Genomic DNA, 21,447 nt, shown 5'->3' with positions numbered 1-21,447 from the left:
GACCAGAAGACTGAGGTTTACGTAGCCCCAGATGGCACCACCCTGCCCCACCCATCCAGAGTCCCTGGGCGAGAAAGGCACAGGCAGCCAAGGACGCACGGTGATTCACGAACTTTATTTACAGGAACAGAAGGGCCTGGCTCTGCTGGGGGCCTTGCAGGGCTATCTATGTACAGGGTCAGGGAGACGAGGCGGGGACATGGCTGTTTAAATTACAGTGGAATAGGCAGGGCCTGGGTTCTGGCTGGGTGGCTCCACTGGAGGCCTCTGCAGGGCCAAGAATGGGGCTGCAGAGAGGAGGGAGGGAGTCAGGGCAGCTGAGACCCTGAGAGGTCAACACAAAGCAGTTCTGGGGACAGCCTGGAAGGCCAGGCGGGCTGTGGCCACCCCTGCACCCCAGAGCTGGGGTCAGAGCAGGGTGGAGACACACATACACACACACACACACACACACACACGCACGCCTCCAAGGGCGCCTAGCTCACTTCCTCTTGAGGGAGCCCTTGCTCTTCTCCTTGTCTGCTGATCGCTGCTTCTTCACTTTCTCCTCCTTCTTGTTCCTACCGTGCAGGTTCTCGTAGACGTCCTCCTTGTGTCTGTGGGCAGGTGGGCAGGTGCGGGTGGGTGGGCCCAACTTGCCCAGCACCAGCAGCCGCTCCACACTACCCCGTCAAAGGAGAGCAAACGGAGGCAAAACGGGAAGACTCTGGGCAGTGGCGGGCAGGGCAGGGTTACTCACTTTGAGGAGGTCCGGGAGGCCTTGGCATGGGCACTCTTCATGGCAGGGGGGTAGGTGATGTTGCCGTACTCCGATTCCTGGCCCTTCTGGGACTGTAGGCAGAGGCATGGTAGGGTGCTGGTTCCAGAAGGCTCTGAGGACCGACACCCACCCTCCCGTACAGCCCTGCCCCGTGCTCACCTGCATGACTTCCAGCTTCTTCTTGGTGGTCTCAATGAACTGTGCAATGGCCACGTAGATGAACTTGTACTGCGCCTCCGTCTGCACCATGCCCGAGCGCTGTGCCCGCACCATCTGGATGGTCTTCTGGATGTCGATGTCACAGTCCAGCCCTGAGGCAGAGGCTAGAGCTCAGGCCCCAAGGTGGCAGAGCCCCGGAGGAGGCAGAGGCCCAGAGGCTGCGTACCCACTCCCCAAGTGCCTGGTCACTCACCCTTGGTGGAGATGCTCTCCATGAGCATGTCGATGACGATGATGGTGCCTGTGCGGCCGATGCCCGCGCTGTGGAGGGAGAGAGCCACCTGAGGCTAGGAACCCAGTCACTGCTCCAGCCAGAGCAGATGTGCACCTGGTCTGCAGCAGGCCCTCCACAATGGCCAAGGAGTTCACAGGCAAGGGCTGGGCTCTGGGCTACAGCAGCACAGATGTCGAGTCCTCCAGACGTCTCCCAGCATGACCATCCTCTGCCTCCTGCCTGACCCCGCACTCCTGACTGGTGGTTCCCTCAGCCCTGGAGGTCCAGGACCCCACCTTCCCCCATAGTCTTGGGGCCCCAGGCTCTCCCCATCCTGGCCTTCCCACGTTCTATGGGTGGGGTGTGCAGCTCAGGAGCCTTGGGTTCCAGCCCCAGGAACAAAAAAAAGTGACAGTGGCACTTCTTTCTGAGATGTTTTCTTTCCCTTTTCTCCTTTTTTTTTTTTTTTTTTTTTTTTTTTTTTTTTTTTTTTTTTTTTTTTTTTGGTCTTTTTGATTCAGGGTCTCTCTATGCAGTTCAGGCTGGCCTTGAGCTCACTTTGTAGCCCAGGCTGGTCTTGAACTCTCAACGATCTTCCTGCTTCGGCCTCCTGAGCGCTGGGATTACAGGCGTCTGCCACCACGCCTGGTTCCTTTCCCTTTTCTTCAAACCCTGCAGCAAGGCAGGAGGACAAGGGCAGGCCTGGGGACACAGGGCTCGGGGAGCACTGGAGTTAGAAGGTTGGGGCAGTGCGGCTGCAGGACGTTCTCCCTCCTTTTCACCCCCTGCCACAACCACTGGGAAAACAGGTGACCACGGCGACCTAGGCCCACCCATGGCTGCGCCCATCAGGTTGGTGCTCTGAATCGTGCTGTCTAACTTCAAACCCAGATTGTCAAAAATAACCCCCTCTCACCCACTTCCTTCCTGTGATGTCTAAATAAAGGCCCTGGGGATTTCTCGAAGCGTGTGAATGGGGGACACGACAGGAGGGTAGCTCCTGAGCCGCCCAGCCTCGGCAGGGCAGAGAGTAGACCTGGCCCCTGAGACAGCAGGGAGGCCCACTCCAGACTCGGCCATGCTTCAGGACTGAGGACAGACAGTTGCTGGTGGAAAGAAGGAGGAAGTCTGAGGCCCCAGAGGCCTGAGGTCACATGGAGGGAGAAGGAAGTGAAGAGGACACAGCAGGTTGCCATTTCCCTCTGCCCCGGCCTAACAGGAGCCCTCACTGAGAGTATTCCAGGCGCAGAGAAGGGGTCTTATTTAATCTCACAACAACCCCACAAGCCTGAGTTTATAGATGAGAAATCTGGGGGTCAGAGAAGTTAAGTAATTTGTCCAAGAACACACAGCTGAGACGCAGAAGGGCCGGACTTTATCCAGGCTTTTCCTGGCCAGGATCCTGACCTCCAGCTTCTCCTCCCAGGCCACTGGGAAGCTTATTTGTGGGACTTTGGCTGAAATGTGACCTCCCCACCTGTCACACAAAGACCCCCTGTCGCTACACAACCCTGGAGGCTTGGGAAGGGAGAGAGGAAGGAGTGGTGCAGAGGTCCCCAGAACTACAAATGGAGGAAGCAGAGGGTGCAGGGGGACCACAGCAACCCCAGGGGAACTTAAAGAGACAGACCAGATTTAAGTGAGACCCGGAGGGAATGCGGGGCCGCCAGGGCCTGAGCCTACGGTGACACTGAGCCCAGCGTCTCCCATGCACCACAGGACCAAGGTGCATCTTGGAGACTGTGTGGCTCCTCCATGCCTGAAGCCAGGTGGCCGGGGAGGGGAGGCACTCACAGGTGCTTCTCTGCTGTGGCTTTTCTTGTGGCCATGTCCCTGCTGTGGCCCTCACCTGCAGTGCACAATGATGGGCCCAGTATGAGGCAGACTCTCCTGCCGCTGGTTGATCTGGTCCAGGAAGCTGAGGACACCCCCAGGCTCACTGGGGACCCCATGGTCAGGCCAGCTCAGGTACTGGTAGTGCCAGATCTCCCGAATCAGGTCCCCCTAGGCCAAGGACACAGGGTCAGCGCTCCGCATTCCCACACCACACTCCACCCTGCCTTCACGCAGATGCTCCAGGAGTGGGCGGGGGCTGAGGACTCTCACGTTGTCCAGCGGGGACACCTGTAAGGTGCGGAGTTTGTACTCAGCTGCATCGTGCTCTCCACAGTTGGTCACGGAGTAGGGGCCGTAGACGCGCTGAGTGCCCACCTCTGGCCAGTAGGGGACACATTTGTTCTGAAAAGTGGGACAAGGATGAGGCACAGAAGCAGGACACTGGGGCCACTGGGGACCCTGTGCTGGGTCCTGAGTTCCTGGGCAGGTGCAGACGTGTGACAGAGGAGTGCACCACCCCTGAGCCCGCCCAGAGCCAGAAGCCTGGATCCCATCCGAGACCCGCTAACAGCTGCTGCAGCTGAGGAACGACTGAAGCTTCCAGTCCAACCCGTAACTGCCTAAGGCTGCAAACCAGGCTGGAGCTACAAACACAACCCAGGGCTGGGCAACTCTTGCCTGGCCTGTGAGGTCCTGGCTATGACCCCTAGTAGCACAAAACAAAAAGGAAAAGAGAAAAACTGAAGCAAATACAACACTAAATACAGCCTGGTGTCTCCAGGAGCCCACAGAGAGATAGGTGAACAAGAAACAGAGCCCACGTCTCAGAACAGGGCCCAGGAAGAGGCTAATTCTCCCTGGAGTTTGCGGGCAACCCCAGATGGTTTCACAGAGGAGGTCACATTCCAGCTGGGTCCTCCAAAAGGAGTTGCCAGTGCTGGGCAGAGGATGCCAGGCAAGTGTTGTACCGCTAATCTACACCCCAGCCTCAGTTCCAAGGCCAAGTCTGGAGCCCATGGTTGGAAAGAGGAGTCCGGGAGTCACAGCGTGCAGGGGCCCCAGTTTCCCAACAAGCATCAGAGCCCTGCCCTCGGGTCCCTTTCCTCCCCAACATCTAAACTTTCTCTGGCCTAACAATGCTGAACCAGTCTTGGGAAGGAAATGTGGAAATTGGGGGGGATAGCATGGGGCTATGCCCTACCCGGCCTTTCTCCACTTCTCGGGTGGTCATGACGATGACACGCGTGTTCTCCTGCCACACCATCTGCCAGAAGTCGTTGACTGTGGCCTCGAGACAGCCCTGGCTGGCGATGTAGGTCTTAGAGTTCTCTTCAGAGTTTAGCAGCTGGTTCTGAGCATCAGTGCAGACAGAGGTGTCCCGGGACTGTGAGCCCCAGGCTCTACCCTGTCGCCCTAAGCATCAGCTTCCAGGCCCAGATGTCTCAAGGTCAGGGAACTCCCCCGCCCAGCCCCTGCTCCCACGCGACCCACACCACTGACCTTGACATAGTTGGCGTTGATGTAGTCGGACCCAGGAACGTTACTGTCCCGCCCCTGCAGGATCACTCGGGTATGATCAACTGCAGTGGGCAAAGAGGTAGGGAAGAGGCTTAGAGCAGCCAGGACAGACCTTCCCTAAGCTGACGGGACTTTGTTGCTTCTGAAGCCCTGTGGCTCACAGAGGACGTGAGTGGGCAGGGGTGGATCGGCCTGGGTTGGGGAGAGGTTTCCAGGGGGTGGGGGGGTTCCGAGACTTCTGGAGGCAGAAAGGCCCTGCCGGAGGGGAAAGTGGACCCTGGTGAGCGCGAAGGAGACTGGGGTGGGAGAGGCCGTGGGCGATGGTGCTCACAGGGCAGAATGTTCTTGTAACGGTTCTTGCTCTTGTTCTCTGGCCGCTGCCCTTCCAGCCGCTGATGCAAGTTCTTCACCTCCTGCTTCTGCAGACTCTGAGAGGTGAGTGGAGGAGATGTGAGCACCAGCCGTGGGTGGGGTCATGTCCGCAGGTGGCCAACTGCCCAGCTGCTGCAGCCCTGCTGTCTCTGTTGCATACCTCAAACTCCTCCCAGAAGCCAGCCTTGGCTGTGTCCTCCGACTCCTTCTTCTTGTTCAGCTCCAAGACCCGGCTCTCAATGTCGGCCGCGTTCACCCGAGTGGCATAGTAAGGCTGCAGCACGTGAGGTCAAGGCAGCAACTTAGAGACCTCAGGAGTTCACCCCCTGGGGAGGGGATGCCAGGTCTGCCCCTCACCTGCCGCAGATAGACAAAGGCCCCCGAGGCCTCTTCGATCCCTGTCTTCTTGAAATGCTCCACTAGGTCTGTGAGGCTGTCAAAGATCTCTGAGCCACCCACTGTGTAGCGTTCACCCTGGAGGTGCCAAGCAGGGCCACCCTTCAGGGCCCAAGCCTCCTTCCCAGGGCCCCGGGGTCCAAGCCCAGCCAGACTCTTCCACAGCCCAGCCTGGGCCATGGGCGCACACAGGAGCCCCACAGGATGCCCCCCACCAACTGCATAGCTGCCTCACCTCACACATGATCTTGATGTGGGTGACCTTGAGCGGGGAGCCTGCACTGGCCTTGGGCTGGTCGCTGAGCACCGACAGCACAAAGTCACCAGGCTGGCTGAGGCTCTCACGCACCAGGAAGGTCCAGGGCTCACCCTTGGCCTGCAGCAGTGCCTCAGCCTGCACTCCCGACATGTGGCCATGGTACCACCTGCAGAAGAGGCAGGAGGTGAGGGCTAGGGCAGAGACAGACTCAGAGAGAGGTGTACCTAGCGTGGTGGTGAACTCAGCACCTACCACCTGGTAGATGCTTTCAGATCCACCTCGATAAAAACCAGGCATGTAATCCCAGCACTCAGGAGGCTGAGGCAGGAGGATTGCCATGAGTTTGAGGCCAGCCTGGGCTACATAGTGAGTTTAAGAACAGTCTGAACTACATAACAAGACCCTATCTCCAAAAATAAATAAAGTTCACTATATTTAGGTCTATTATTGTCTTATTACCTGTGGAAGAAAAAGCAGGCATGGCCATGCGTGCCAGTATGTCCAGCTACTCCTACTCTGGAGAATCGGGAGAGAAGGCTGAAAGGTAGCTATTATCCTCATTTTACAGATGAAGAAACAGGCTGAGCACTTGCACACAGGCCCCACACCCTTGATTCATAGGAGGAAAACCTCAACTGTTCTCATCAAGCCGGGTTGTAGGGAGCAGCTGAAGCTGGAAATTGATCACATGTTCAAGGTGAGGCAAGGCCTGTCAGAACAAAGAGCACTTGAGGCAAGCCACATGAACAAGTTGCTTCAGTCCAGAGAACACCAAGCCCTGAGACAACCCAAGCAATGGGTTGCTATGAAAAGGGGTGTCATGTGACACCAACCTGCCAAATGTATAAATAAATGGCAAAGCTGATCTGGAGATGGAGCCCATTCTCCTCAACAAGGCGGGCACTGGCCCCCTCCTGGTCACTACCACCGAGGCACTGTGCCAAACAGCAAGACCAAGGGGAAACAGTGCTCCCTTCAGGCCAATAAGCTGCTGCCAGCAGGGGAGCTAGCCCACAACCCTGAGACAGCAAGGCGGGCGCCACAGTTGCTGCTGGGAGCAGCAAGTGGCAGCCCTGGGTGCCTGAATACAGGATACAGATTTTCTTTTTTTTTCTACACTTAAGACTGACAGTATCCCAGCCTATACAAGTGCTGCCTTCCAAATGTTTTGTAAAACTTATAATATTTCCCTTACCATGGAAATTCCTTATAATCCTCAAGTTCTAAAAATTGTCAAACATGCTCACTGTATGCTCAAAATTCAATTACAAAACAAAGGGGGACTCCTTCCCTACAAAATTTATACCTCATAATAGACTTCACTTGGCAGTATATACTATTAAATTTTTAAATCCTACTATGGATAAAACTATAACAACAAAAAGATAATTCAATCAGGTAAAACAAAAAAAGCTAGGCAAGCCGGGCGTGGTGGCGCACGCTTGTAATCCCAGTACTTGGGAGGATGAGGCAGGAGGATCGTTGCAAGTTCAAGGCCAGCCTCAGCTACAAAATGAGCTCAAGGTCAGCCTGAACTGCATAGCGAAACCCTGTCTCAAAAAGACCTCTCCCCCCAAAAAAAGAAAGCTAGGCAGAGTCCTTTGGGAAGGGACCTAGCCCAATGCTAATTTGGGGTCCAGGGTATGCTTGTGTCTTTCCAGAGAATGCTGAACAGCACATCTGGGTGCCAGAGCATGCTGTCTGGCTGTATCATGGACCCAGATCTGGAGAAGGAGTTGATTCTACCTTTCAAGAAGCTTACGTTCAGTCCTGTGACAGTGCTGCCTCAGAGACTGCTCTGTAGCCAGTAGACCTGACCTGGGGCCAATTGAAACTGACCTAGAATGCCCAGGAGATGGTAACCAAAAATGGGAAAAAATGGGAATCAAAGGTCTGAGTAGATGACAGAGTATATAGAGATAACTGAGCTGAAAGTTGCCAGTATTCATATACATATATATTTGTACTAGGAATTGAACTCAGAACCTTGCACTTGCTAGGCAGGTGCCTGTGCTGCTGAGCTATATCCCCAGCCCAGCCAGTATTCTTAAGGCAAAAAAAAAAATACAAAAAATATATATTAGGGGGCTGGGGATTTAGCTCAGCAGCACAGTGCCTGCCTGGCAAGTGCAAGGTTGTGAGTTTGATTCCCGGTACCAGAAAAAAACAAAAATAAAAACAAATAAACAAACAAACAAAATATATATATATATAAATTATAGATAAAATATTTTGTTCCTTCCAAATTCTTCTTGTAAGAGATCTCTGTTAACTGATTGACAACAAAATCTGACTAGTTTGTTTATACTTATAAATTCCTAAAATTGTGAAAGAGTTACTATAATTCAATTTGGTCAAAAATATATTTGAGTGTACTAAGGCCAGGGATATAGTACAGCGGCACAGCGCCTGCCTGGCAAGCGTAAGGTCATGAGTTCAATTCCCAGTACCAAAAAACAAAAACAAAAACAAAAACAAAAACAAATATGTTTGAGTGTACTCTGATTTTGTAAGATGTCTGTCTGTTTATCCAATCTGTTAGGTTGTGTACTTGTTTCTTTGTCTGTTTGTCACATCCGTTAACAGGTGTTCTTTATTTGAGTGCAACAATTTTTTCTCTTTTCCCTTTTTCTTTTGCATTTTTGGATCATTTGTTCATAATTTAATTTGGTTTATAGAGTTAAAAAGTATGCTTTCACCTGGGTTGCCAGCTGGTCAAAATGATATCAAATTTGGTTTTCTCATAGGTCATCAAAAAAAATTATTAAGATAATTAAACAAAAATCCTTTGGGGTATAGAGAAATTATTGGACAGGACTCCAGTTGATGAATAAGAAAGCAGCTGTCTGGAAACATTATAGAGTTCTTTCTTGTTCACTGATAGGAGGCTCTGATGATCTCCATAGCCTTACAGGAGACACTGCAATAAATGTTATTAAAATGTATTATTATAATATGTTTACATTGTTCATTCATCAAAGGATTAAGTTTTCTAGACAATAAGGTTTTTGATTTAAAGATCCTCTGGTACAAAGGTTTTCATATGGTTATGAAAATTGACTGTTACTGTTTTTGTAGTGTATTGAATGTATTCATGCCTGCAGATGTTCAGATCTTCTAAAGTGTGAAATGAGGAGCTGGGGATTTAGCTCAGCGGCACAGCACCTGCCTGGCAAGTGGAAGGTCGTGAGTTCGGTTCCCGGTACCGGAAAACAAACAAACAAACAAACAAAAAAAATTGAAGTGTAGAATGAGGATTGCTTATGGTGATAGACTTTTCTTTCAAATTCAGACATCTGACTCCAACAAAAACTTATATGAAGTACATCCCATTAAAGGACAACAAGTTAAAGTTTCTTGTGTATTAGATAGAGATGATTGATTAAAAGGGTTATATTATGTCAAAATGGAAATTTAAGTATGTTACAAAATATCATCATGATTGTCATGCTGCAATATTATGTATGGCTTTTGATTTCTAATTTTTTATGTAAAATATGTAACTGTTAACATTTTATAGGGATGCAAATATTAAAACATCCATGGGAGATGTTGTGAGAAAATAACAGTTCCATTTTATGTTCCAAAGTGCTTGATATTTAGATAAGATAATAATATTAAGCTTACCCCCTTCATTACAATGTAATGTCATCAACCTGCTCTTGTGGATGTTCAACAGCTGAGGGTTAGAGACCAAAAACTAGAAAAATAGATGGGCTAGGAGGACAGCCAATATTTTTGACCCCAGCCCTCTGAAGTCAATGAGGACCCAGGACGTAAGAAAACCTCTGCTGCAACATCTCATAACTTGGTGAGTCCCTGGTCTCCTGACCAAGAAGAGGAAAGTGATCTATAATGTATAGTATGCCTAAGGAAAGTCACCAGGAAAGAAAAGATCTCCTAAACTTTCACAGAAATCAACTTGGTCAGGGGCTGGGCGTGGTGGTGCACGCCTATAATCCCAGCATTTGGGAGGATGAGACAGGAGGATCATTGTGAGTTTGAGATCAGCCTGAGCTACAAAGTGAGCTCAAGACCAGCTTGAACTGCATAGCGATACCCTGCCTAAAAAAAAAAAAAAAAAGAAAGAAAAAGTAAAAGAAAAGAAATCAAGTTGGTCAAGCAATGGCTGTGACTCATCCAGAGAGCTGATACTCACAGGAGAACTCAGAGGTGCAATACATGGTTCCAAGGTAATTCCTGAGACTTAACTGACCTTGGTAGATAGCAAAAAATTAATGAATACAGGTCTCACTTTAAGTTGGTCTTAAACATCCAGCAGAAAAGTATAACCACAAGAAAAAATATGTCTACAGAGTCCTCCAAACACAGCTCCTCCAACTTCAACTGACCCCCATTGCTTGCAACTACAAAACAGAAAAGGGGGAGATGTAGGGACCAGCTGAAGCTGAAAATTGATCACACTTGCGGGGTCAAAGCAAGGCCTGTCAGAGAACAAAGAGCACCTGAGGCAAGCCATGTGAAAAAGCTGCTTCAGACTAGAGAACATCAAGCCCTGAGATAATCCAAGCAGTGGGTTGCTAGGTAAAGGGGTGTCATGTGATATCAACCTGCCAAATGTATAAATAAACAAGCTATGGTGGTTGAGCAGTTCCTTTCCTCCCATCCAGAGAGAGGGCTCCACTTAGCTTTATTTCTCTATCCTCTCACCATCCTTTCCCCAGGAACTTTGAGAGCTGCTCAGGCCATAGCACCAGAGGTGGTGTGTGAGGCTGAAGGATCCTAAGTTTGAGCCCAGGCTAGGCAATGGCAAGATTCTGTCTTAAAATTTTAAAAATTTTCCAGGTATGGTGGTACATGCTTGCAATCCTAGTACTCAGGAGGCTGAGGCAGGAAGACTGCCATAAGTTCAAGGCCAGCCTGGGCTACATAGTGAATTCAGGACCAGCCTGGATTATATAGTGAAACTTCCTCTCAAAAATGAATGAATAAATAAATAAATAAGTAAATTTAAAGGGCTGGGGGCTGGGGACGTTGCTCACTGCAAAGTCCTGGGTTCAATCCCTAGTCCTGGAAAAAAGAAAAGTTCTAACCATGGGGGTTGGGGATACAGGTCCATGGGGGACCATGCCTGTGCTTACCATGGGCAAGGCCCTAGGTTCACTCCCCAACATAAAAAAATAAGAAAAAGAGTTTCACTTTGAACCCAGAGCTACCTCTGAAAGCTTAAGACAGAAAGGCAGGTAACATCTGGGATAGCTTGAGGAACAAATGCCAAGGGAAAGTGTCCTTGAGATTCAAGTTTGGGCTGGGGAAAGAAAGCAGAGACAAAGGAAGAGAGACAGGTGGAGGCCAAACCACAGAGCATGGTGGGAGAATGGGACGGAAGTCAGGGGAGGGCACGGGGAGGACCCCCAGGAGCGGGGACACAAACACCCACTGAGAAAGAGTGGTGTGGGGGCCCAAGGGTGCCAGTGGTGATGTCAGGGATCCCAGGCTTCAAAGGGGCTCAAAGGCTTCAAAGGGACTGTTGGGGTAGAAAGCAGAACTAAGACCTTTCCCCGAAGCACACCCCTTCCCAGGAGGAAACTGCAGCCCCAGATGCCCAGCCCCACAGGAAACCACGTGATGGAAAAAACACAAAACTCCTTCTGGGGAGAGTGAGAAGTGAGGTGGTGAGGTTTCCTCAGCCCAGGGCCGGGAGGGGACATTTTCCAACCGCAGGGATGGGGGAAGGCGGAGGGGCCAGGCCCCGCTGACCCATGCACACCTGCAGGGCCACTGCCACTCAAGGCCTCCCCCTCTCCTGCCCCGCCCAGGAGCGCAGGGCCATCCTGCAGGGAGAGAGGTGAGGGGGCCAGCCCCTTCCCTGAGACAGGATGAGGAAGTCTCCTTGCAAATGACTGCTGACCACAGGCCAAGAGCTCAGCTTGCCACCCAGGGACAGATGCAAATTCCAGAGAAAGGAGGGTAGCAGCCACAGTAGGGAACAGACAGAAGCTTGGGGCAAGGGCCTCCCACATGCTCCCAGGTCAGGGGTGAGGCTCAGGCTCCCGGGCAGGGTGACCACAGCACCTCTCATAGCCACCCATTCTTAACCTCCCAGCCCAGTCTGCCCCCTCCCCCAAGCTTCTCCGACTCTTTGAAGCCGGTTCTCAGCCCTGCCGGGCAGCCCGTCCACCCAGCCTTCCTCTTCCAACCCCAAACTCACACAGATGTCCTCTCTGGGGCCCCCACCAGGCCCTGCTGTTCTACCGGCTGGGCCTGGAAGGAAGGGGAATATAGGGGAGGGCTGGGTGGCAAGCAGCCATGAACATTGCAGGGAAAAAGAAAGCACTTCAGAAAGTGGCTCACACCTGTAATCCCAGTATTCAGGAGGCTGAGGCAGGAAGATCACCGTGAGTTCAAGGCCAGCCTGGGCTACATACTGAGTTCAAGGACAGTCTGAACTATATAGTGAGACCCTGTCTCAAGTAGATAGATAGATAGATAGATAGATAGATAGATAGATAGATAATAGATAGATAGATAAAGTGAATGAAAGAAAGTACTTGAGAGGGCAAGCACGAGGAGAGGCATCCATTCTCAGGGCTCACTGGTAGAAGAGGAAGCTGAAGGACAGCTCCATGCTGACCGGGAAGAGGTCCTGGTGGTGGGCATAGGGCTTGGAGCTCAGCCTGATCCAGTTTTAAGTTTTCATCAATGACTTTAACACAAATACAGATGAAGTTTGCAGACACGAATCTCAAAAAGCCTGAAAACTCCCTCGGCTATAGCTCAGGAGTGGGGCATGAGATCGGCATTCACAAGGCCCTGGGTTCCATCCCAGCAGCAAAGAAAAACAATTACTAAAAGCTGGCAGCATCAAAGTTCAGTGTCACTGCAACAGTCAGCACACAAAAACAGGGCAAGGCCAGTTTTGCCCGGCCCCAGAGTTCCAGGGGGAGAAAACCTTGGGTTGTTCGCCTCCCTGTACCCTAACAGGCTCTGCCACTAAAGCGATAAACCGGGCCACAGTGTAATGAAGAGCTTTATTTCTGGTGTGGGGATGGCACTGGGAATTGGATCCAGAGCCTTCACACAGAGCTATATCTCCAGCCCTGTTTTATTCTGACTCAGGGTCTAAGTCACTAAATTCCCCAGCCTAGGCATAAACTTGCAACCCCCCATCTCAGCCTTCCAGACTGCTGAGACTCATACCACTCTGGCTAATGAAGAGCATTCCTGCTCCCCCTCCCTCACCTGTGCTTTGGGGAGACCACATGGGGTCAGCCAGCCCAGTGATGGGACTCTATTTTTCCAGCAAAAGGAGGAAGAGTGGCCTGGAATACAACCTGTCCCCAGGGCAGAGATGGGCCCCATGCCCAGATGGCCACCTCGCACCCTCGTTTAATTATTCACGTTAGGACGCTGGGACTGGCCAAACTCCATCAACCCCAATGGACAGACCAATCCTCATCAGGCTGCTGAGATAAGGCACTAAGCATCCTAATAAAAGGGAATCCCCCGAACTCAGGAAGCTGAGGCAGGAGGATCACCACAAGCTAGCCTGGGCTACATAGTAAGTTCAATGCCCACCTGACCTACATATCAAGACCCTGTCTCACAGAAACAAAAACTAAAAACATTTTTTTTTTTTGGTTTTTCTCTGGTACCAGGAACCGAACTCACGACCTTGCGCTTGCCAGGCAGGCGAACTAAAAACATTTTTAAAGGGAACCCATTGTGGGCCTGCCCACCAACCTCTCACTGCTCTAAGGAGCCTGGCTGGGCCAGGACAGAGATGCAGGAAGGAGATTCAGTTCCACAGAAAGAGCTTTCTAGCAACAGAGCTGACCTGCCAGAACACCAGGCCAAGGAGGGGCCTCCCTGTCACTCACAGGGTTGGGTTGGCAGCTGACAGGGACCCTGGACAGGGCGAGGTGGCCCTCAGGCCTTGCTCCCCAGAGGGCCAGGGGAGTGGCTTTGTCACCTCTCGCTGGTGGGGTCGGAGCAGTTGAGCGGGTACTTGAGGTGGATGATGGTGCCGTCCCGGTCCTGCAGCACAGCCTGCTGCTGGGTGTAGTACTCCACCAGCTCAGTCAGCGTTGCGAACTTCTCCCCGCCATACAGGTCATAGAAGTCCCCCGAGTTCTGGATCCGAATATGGGTCACCTGATCCCCTACCCTGTGGGGTGCCAGGCGCTGAGGCTGGAGGTGCAGGCACAGGGGCGGGGTGCGGTGGGGGCAGGCTGGGAGATGGGGCAAGGACAGGGAGGAGGCATGGTGGGGGGTGCCATGGGAAACAGGCCTGAGGGCTCAGGGGCTGGGCCGCAGAGGAGAGGGCCACCCACCTGACAGACAGCGAGAAGTCGCCCTGGTTCTTGCGACTGGGCCGAGCCAGGAAGCTGCCATCCACGCCCCGGCCCTTGAGCAGGGTCTCCGCATCCAGCCCGCTGAGGTCCCGGTGGAACCACCTGTGGCATGGGCAGCAATGAGGAGGGTCCCCGGGCCCGGGCACTGTGTCGCCTGCTCCTGTGGGCTCCAACCCTTACCTCACCATCCTGGGATCTCCCGGAGAGGAAGGGGGTGCCAGGAAAGAGGAGGTGCAGTCTGTCCGGGCAGGAGAGGACTCAGAGGCTGAGCTCCCAGGGCCCAGACTGCCAACTCGCCACCTAAGGCCGAGGTCCTGGCACAGGGCTGCCAATCCACGGCCCCCAGGCAGCGGCAGGGCGGGGACAGGAAGGGGCGCGGCCGACCCCCGGGGGAACTCACATGTACTTCTCATTTTGGAGCAGAGCAAGCAAGAACCAGAGGGTGGTGGTGGGGGAGGGATGGCTTCCCACACGTCTGCCCATGAGGACACACTCATGCCTGGGACCCTCCCCGCCCGCCTCGTACCTCCTGCATGGGACCCCACACCATTGCCTCCTTCCACTGGCTGCCTCTCCACAGCCTTCTGCGGCACTTAACAATGGCAGGGACCACTGTCATTTAGCGGAGTGTCACTGCACGCTAGACACTGCCATGATGTCACGCGTGGGCTTTAGAGTTATTTCTCATCAAGCCCTATGGCACTGGTGCCTTCTGTCCCCATTTAACAGACAAGGAATCAGGACGCTGAGACAGGAGGATCGCCAAGAGTTTGAGACCAGTCTGGGCTGCATAGCAGGACCCTATTTCAAAACACCAAAATTAATTAATTAATTAATTTTAAAAATATGAAGTTGAGGGGCTGGGGAGATAGCTCAGTGGTGTAAGCGCCTGCCTGGCAAGCACAAGGTCCTGAGTCTGATTTCCCAGTACCAAAAAAAAAAAAAAAAAAAAAAATGAAGTTGGGATGTGGTGTGGCTCAGTGATAAAACAAGTGGTTAGCATGTGTGAGACCCTAGGTTCTACCCCCAGTATCACCAAATAAAGTGTAGTTAATCAAATTGTTGCACTTTATATCTCTTTTTATTTTGTTTTCTGTTTAAAAACAAAAAAACAGGGTTTCTGGGCATGGTGGTAATTTCAGCACTCAGCAGGCTGAGGCAGGAGCATCATTGCAAGTTTGAGACCAGCCTGGGCTACAAAGTGAGCTCAAGGTCAGCCTGAACTGCATAGGGAGACCCTGTCTCAAAAAGACAAAAATAAATTTAAAAAGAGTCTTACTATGTAGTTCAGGCTGGTCTTGAACTCACTATGTGGCCCAGGCTGGTCTCAACCTCACAACGATTCTCCTGCCTCAGCCTCCCGAGTGCTGGGATTACAGGCATGTGCCACCATGCCCAGCACTGTTGTTATGTCTCAATAAATAAAAGAAAATTATGTGTGATAGCACATGCCTGTAATGCATGTTTGGGAGGCTGAGGCAGGAGAAGCTCAAGTTTGAGGCCTTTCTGGACTACTTGGTGAAATCCTGTCCCAAACAAATCAATAGAAAGAGTTGGGTATGTAGCTTAGTGGTTGAATGCTTGCCCATCCTGCTGGAGGCTTCTATCCCCTGTATCACAAAAATAAAAAATAAGAAGTCTGACTTCTCCGCATGACAACTTTTTTCCCCCCTGTGGTACTAAAGATTAAAACCAGGGCCATCGTGCTGAGCCACATCCTCAGCCCTTCCTTCATTTTTTATTTCTACACAGTCTTGCTAAATTTCCCAGGCTGGAGGCCGGGCACGGTGGCACACACCTATAATCCCTGCACTCGGGAGGCTGAGGCAGGAGGATCATTGTGAGTTCGAGGCCAGCCTGGGCTACAAAGTGAGCTCAAGGCCAGCCTGAACTGCATACCAAGACCCTGTCTCAAAAAGACAGAAAAAAAAAAAAATTACCCCAGCCGGGCTTGAACTTTTAATCCTCCAGCCTCGCAGTGTGCTGGTTTCTCAGGCACGCACCACCACACCCAGCTCACTTTAGCATTTTTAGAAACCTCCATTACAGTTTTTCTTCAAATATGGTTTCTCACTAACACTCATGCCCTGGGGAACTGGCTCAGTCACTTTATCACAGGGTCGCATTGCACTGCCTACACTTTGGACATCATAACCCAGAGACCAGGGCCTCCTGGTGCCACCATGCCAGGGCACAGGTGTCTATGCAAAGTGGCCATGCACCCGGCCACCTCCCTCCCCAGGCCTGGCGCTGGAACAGCAAACAGAGTCACCATACACCCGCCAGCACGCCCACGGAGACGCCTTCCTGTCCCACACTCAGGCCCTGGGGCCTCCCACCCACGCCCTTCCATTGCCAGACCCGGTCGGCTGAGCCCCACACAGACACCAGGTCCTTGCCACCCACACTTCCGTGCACACTCAGTGCCACACAGCCATGGCACCCTGGCCAGTGCCCCTCCTTCTGCTGTCCCTGGCCTCTTCTACCCAGGGAAGTGGCAGGGATCTCTCTGAAGGCTCCAAGCCAGAAGACAGACACTTGGATAAGATGCACAGGCCCATGCTGGGAATGGTGGCACACACCTGTAATCCCACCACTTGGGAGGCTGAGGCAGGAAGATCACTGAGAGTTGAGGCCAGCCTGGGCTACACAGTGAGTTCAAGGCCAGCCTGAACTGCATAGCGAGACCTAGCCTCAAAAAAACAACAAAACAGGCCGGGAATATAGTTCAGTGGCACAGCGCCTGCCTGGCAAGCATCAGGTCCTGAGTTTGATTCCTGGGTACCCAAAAATCTCAACAAAACAGAAATGAAAATTAGATGCACAGGCCCCACTGTCCTTTCGCAGGAAAAGAAAGAACAACCGGAGCTGGCAGAGCACTGGCATACACAGGACCATCCCGCTGAAGTTCTACAACACCCACCCTGTGATGCAAGAATTTTCCCAAAGGTTGTAAGGGAAGACACAGCTTCCAGGAGGCTGACAGCTACACTCTGAGGTTCCTGATGAGCCACAAAAGAAAAGCACTCCCTGGGGAAGCAGAGAGAGGAAGGCAGAAGTCAAGCTCAGCAGGTCAGGAAGACCGGCAGGCTGCAAGAGAGAGCAATCGGAAAGGATCTTTCCATTTTGGTGGCGTGTGGTGGTGCACACCTGTGATCCCAGCACTCGGCAGGCTGAGGCAAAAGGATTGCCTCAAGTTTGAGGCCAGCCTGGGCTACATGGTGAGTTCAAGGCCACCCTGAATTGTACAGCAAGACCCGGTTTCAAAAAAATCTTTCATTTTGTTTGTTTGCTTTTTATTTTTGTTTTGGTTTTGGTTTTGGTTTTTTTGAGACAAGGTCTCACTATGTAGTTCAGGCTGGCCTCGAACTCATGGCGATCTTCCTGCCTCAGCCTCCTGAGTGCTGGAATTACAGGCATGTACCACAACTCCCAGCTGCTTTTTGTTTTGAGACAGGGTCTCTGCTACTTAGTTCAGGCAAGTGATCCTCCTGTTTCAGCCTCCCAAGGTCTGAAAGTATAGGCATGCATGACCTTTCAGTCATTATTGGACTTCTCTGAGCTTCCGTGTCCCCACCTGATGACAGGGGCTAACTGCAATTCCCAAATACTGATGACAAAGGTGATAACCCAGGTATGCAAGAGACTGAGGCAGGATAACTTAATGCAGGAATTTTTTTTTTTTTTAATTGTAGGAATTGTTTTGTTTTGTTTTGTTTTGTTTTGTTTTGTTTAGACAGAGTCTCACTGGGTACCCAAGGCTGGCCTCAAACTACAGCAATCCTCCTGCCTCAGCCTCCAGAATGCTGGGATTACAAGCATATACCACCATGCCTACTTAGACCAAGAAATTTGAGGTCAGTCTGGGCAAAAGAGCAAGTGCCCCATCACAAAAACAAAAAAGGAGGAGGAGAAAAAGAAGAAAAAAGAACACCAGGTATGGTAGCACACGCCTATAATCCCAGCACTCAGGAGGCTGAGGCAGGAGGACTGTTGCAAGTTCGAGACTAGCCTGGGCTACAAAGTGAGCTCAAAGCCAGCCTGAACTGCATAGCGAGACCCTGTCTCAAAAAGACAAAAAAAAAGAAGTACTGGGCTACATAGCAAATTCAAGATGAACCTGAACTCCTAATGAGTTCTCAGAAAAAAAAAGAGAACAAGGGGGAGGGAGAAAGCAAGGCATATGATGCATACCTGTAGTCCCAGCATTCAGAAGGCTGAGGCAGGAGGATAACCATGAGTAGTTCAAGGCCAGTTTGGGCTACACAGTGAGTTCAAGGTCACCCTGAAGGACAGAGCCAGACCTTGTCTCAAAAAGAAGAGCAAAAACCTGACAGGCAGTAGAATTTCAGAATCAATAGCTTTTACATTGTATAATGTGCTCTCTACAACCAAAGGTCTTCCATCCTGTAGTTCAACCAACCAGAGACTGGAAAAAAAAGTTTTATTTTGTTTTGTTTTTTTTAAAATTGTGTCTGTTCTGGCTAGGGATGATGGTATGCACCTGAAATTCCAGGACTTGGGAGGCTGAGGCAGTAAGATTGCCAAGAATTGGAGGTCAGCCTGGGCTGCACAGTGAGTTCAAGGCCCACTTGAACTAAATAGTGAGACTCTTTCTCAAAGACAACAAATAAATAAATAAATATTTAAAAGGGTTGTGGATGCAGCTCAATGTCAAGGCCCTGGGTTGAAGCCCCTCGAGTTGTGTGTATTTAACGATATACAGATTTTTTCCCTCATTATCCCCCTGTCAAGCGCATTTACATGGTATTAGGGTTCGTGAACACTTTCTGAGATGATCCCAAGCATACGGAAGAAGATGTGTGGGGGGAGGGGTTCTGTGCAAATCCTACATCATTTATATCAGAGACTTGAACAGATGCAGACTTTGCTATCAGCTCCTGGTCCTAGAACCAACCCCCAAAATCTCCCATGGATACTGAAGGATGGAGGGATGAAGAACAGATTTGGGGTGCAGTTGTTGGGATTTTTTGAGACAGGGTCTCACCATGTAACTGTTCAGGCTGGCATTGAACTCACTGTGTAGCCCAGGCTGGCCTCAAAGTCATAGTGGTCCTCTTGCCGCAGCCTCCCTGGGTGCTGGAATTACAGGCATGTGCCACCACGTCTGGTACAAATGTATTAATTAATTCTCAGGCCACTGGGCTAGGGGTATAGCTCAGTGGCACAAGTGCCTGCCTGGCAAGCACAAGTTCAGGCAAGTGATCCTCCTGAGTTCGATTCCCAGTACAAAAAAAAATTCTCAGGTCATCTACTTTCTTATTGTATATTTTTAGTAGTGGGAATCACACTGAGCTACATCTCCAGCCCATTTTTATGTTGAGGCTGGGTAGAGCTAATTGCTAAATTGGGCTTGAATTTGCAACCCTCCTGCCTCAGCCTTCCTGAGTGCTAGGATTACAAGCGTGGGCCACCATAACTGGACCCCAGCTCTTTTTTATATTTGTTTTAAGATAGAGTCTCACTAGGTTGCCCACCATGGTCTTGAACTTTCAGTCCTCCATCAGCCTCCTGAATAGCATGTATAACCAGCTCATGCCAATCTTATTTAGCTATTTTTAGCCCTATTTTATTTTATTTTATTTTGTCTTTCTGAGACAGAGTCTTGCTATACAGCTCAGGCTGGCCTTGAGCTCACTTTGTAGCCCAGGCTGGTCTCAAACTCACAATGATCCTCCTGCCTCAGCCTCCTGAGTGCTGGGATTACAGGCTTGCGCTACCACGCCTGGCCATTAACCCAATTTTAGAAACAAAAACTAAGATTCCAAAACGTTCAGGAACTTGTCCAAAATCATAAGCAAGTGAGTGGAAGGTGAACAAGCTGGCTCTGGGACATGGCCTGGTGGCCGGTCTACCACAGTGCGGATGTGGGCACAGACAGGGGATGGAGGGGCAGGTGCCTCCCAGGGGTGACACCAGGCCAGGCCGCAGGCTGCTCCGCCAGAGCAAAGGGCTCAGAGGCCAGGATGGGATGCAGCAGGCATCACACATCCCAGAGAGGGTTCTGTGCCACCAGCTGAGGCCATCTGATAGGGAAAAGCCCAGGGCCACACATGAAAGGCCGGGGAGCAGGAGGCTGCATGAGAGCCTCCGGGAGACCAGCAGCCGGGAAGCACACTGGGCGGCAGAAGGGACAGACAGCAAGGGCATGGGAGGCACCGCCTGGGTCCAACCTGTCCCAGGGCGCTCCCTCAGGCCCCCTGCCCTGGCACAGGGCTCTTCCCTCTCCCCACCCCCGGCTGATGCTTGTCACCTCCCACCCCCTCTGGCTGCATCCGCCTCCTCATCGGGCCTCAGCTCTGGGCACCTGTGCAGGAAGCCCTCCAACCTGTTCCGCACCGACCTCCGCCAGGCTCTGCATAACGTTTCCGAGCACCTGACCTAGCCCTGTGCTTTGAGTGGTTTATTTTTCATAGCACCAAGGGTTGAATCAAGGAGCGCTGAGTTATACCCCCAACGCTTTTTGCTTCTTTTTCCCCTCAGTCCTTTTTTGAGACAGGACCTCAATAAATTGTGAGAAGCTGAGATGACAGGGGTGGATCACCACCTCTGGTTCTTTTTATTGGGGTTTAGTGTCACCCTCTGCTGAAATGTCAGCTGTGTGACAGCAGGGGGCCGTGCCCATCTCATTATACAACAGCTGCCACACAGTAGATGGTGCCCAGGAAGGGGAAGTGATGGGAAACAAACAGAATCAATCGCAGGCGGCGGACAGCGGGGAAGCGGCACGTCCTCGCACGCACCGTCTGTCATGTCTGAGTGGTGCCCACCACCCAGGCAGGGGCAGAGGCGGGGACAAGAGGTTCCTGATGACAGAACACGCACGACTATCCAGGGAAAACGGTGAGAACAGGTGCAGAGGGGCGAGAGTGAGCCGGCACCCTGGTTGCGGGGGCGGGGGATCCGCGGGGACAGAAGCCCTGGGCGACAGCACTCACACTCACACCTGCACTCACACTCTCTCCTGCACTCGCGTTCACACCTGCTGTGGTGAGGAAACTCGCCTCCCCGAACTGCGGGACCTGCATGGAGGACTCACCCGCGGGACAGCATCTCCCCGGAGGGCTGGGAGTCCCTGGAGGGGGCGGGTCCAGGACCCGCACAGCTGAGCGGGTCTAGGAAGCAAGACCGCCGATCACAGCCACTTCCTCCTCCACCGCGGCCAGGCCGATGGCACGCGAGGCCGGGCCCTGGACTAATGGTCTCAGGGAGAGACAGGTGGGGCGGGGCTGGCCGGGCGCCCTCGCAGCCGCTGCCCCTGAAGTGCCCACACTGCCGTGGCACCCAGCTCCTCAGGGCAGGGAGGAGCCACCTGCAGCTCCACCTGGAGCTGGGCTGACAGCAGCGGCGGGCTGGGGAGGAGTGAAGACCAGGAAGTAACCGCGGCCAAGGACACGCCTGCCACCGGGCTCTCTCAGCGGGCAGCGTCCTCAGAGAAGGAGGTGCTGCCTGGGCAGACCCGCCCCGCAGACCGCAGGGCGCCCAGCCAGCGCTCACCTGCCCTGGGGGAGGACCGGAAGGGCCTGGACACGGGGAA

At 52.1% G+C, this 21,447-nt stretch overlaps 1 protein-coding gene across 2 annotated transcripts; it reads right to left on the bottom strand.

Moving 5' to 3' along the window:
- Positions 1-96: 96 nt before the first annotated feature.
- On the bottom strand, positions 97-21,320 carry Ptpn6 (protein tyrosine phosphatase, non-receptor type 6). Of its 2 annotated transcripts, none has more exons than XM_005378848.2 (15): positions 20,950-21,320; positions 13,869-13,991; positions 13,508-13,702; positions 5,551-5,740; positions 5,277-5,393; positions 5,080-5,193; positions 4,879-4,975; positions 4,530-4,609; positions 4,231-4,380; positions 3,300-3,431; positions 3,043-3,197; positions 1,173-1,240; positions 920-1,071; positions 740-831; positions 97-596 (listed from the first exon to the last, which is right to left on the bottom strand). In XM_005378848.2, the coding sequence occupies exons 1-15, from the start codon at positions 20,961-20,963 to the stop codon at positions 482-484; spliced, it is 1,794 nt and encodes a 597-aa protein (XP_005378905.1). In that variant the 5' UTR covers positions 20,964-21,320; the 3' UTR covers positions 97-481. The 2 variants fall into 2 exon arrangements, with proteins under 2 accessions (XP_005378905.1, XP_005378904.2); XM_005378847.2 differs by lacking the exon at positions 20,950-21,320 and adding an exon at positions 14,070-14,368.
- Between the last annotated feature and the right edge of the window lie 127 nt (positions 21,321-21,447).

The sequence above is a fragment of the Chinchilla lanigera genome, unplaced genomic scaffold (assembly GCF_000276665.1).
Source record: "Chinchilla lanigera isolate Chin_1 unplaced genomic scaffold, ChiLan1.0 scaffold00012, whole genome shotgun sequence".
NCBI classification, from domain to species: domain Eukaryota; kingdom Metazoa; phylum Chordata; class Mammalia; order Rodentia; family Chinchillidae; genus Chinchilla; species Chinchilla lanigera.
The sequence above is the reverse complement of the archived record's forward strand: the minus strand, read 5'-3'. Positions and strand labels throughout refer to the sequence as shown.

What these genes read in the sequence shown, in the direction of transcription:
- Ptpn6 (XM_005378847.2), bottom strand. Translation starts at nt 14,302, where the DNA reads ATGAGAAGTACATGTGAGTTCCCCCGGGGGTCGGCCGCGCCCCTTCCT. An exon ending in GACTTCTCGCTGTCTGTCAG is followed by an intron (nt 13,703 to 13,868) that starts GTGGGTGGCCCT and finishes GGCACCCCACAG; the next exon opens with GGTAGGGGATCAGGTGACCC. An exon ending in GAGAAGTGGAGAAAGGCCGG is followed by an intron (nt 3,432 to 4,230) that starts GTAGGGCATAGC and finishes CCCACTTTTCAG; the next exon opens with AACAAATGTGTCCCCTACTG.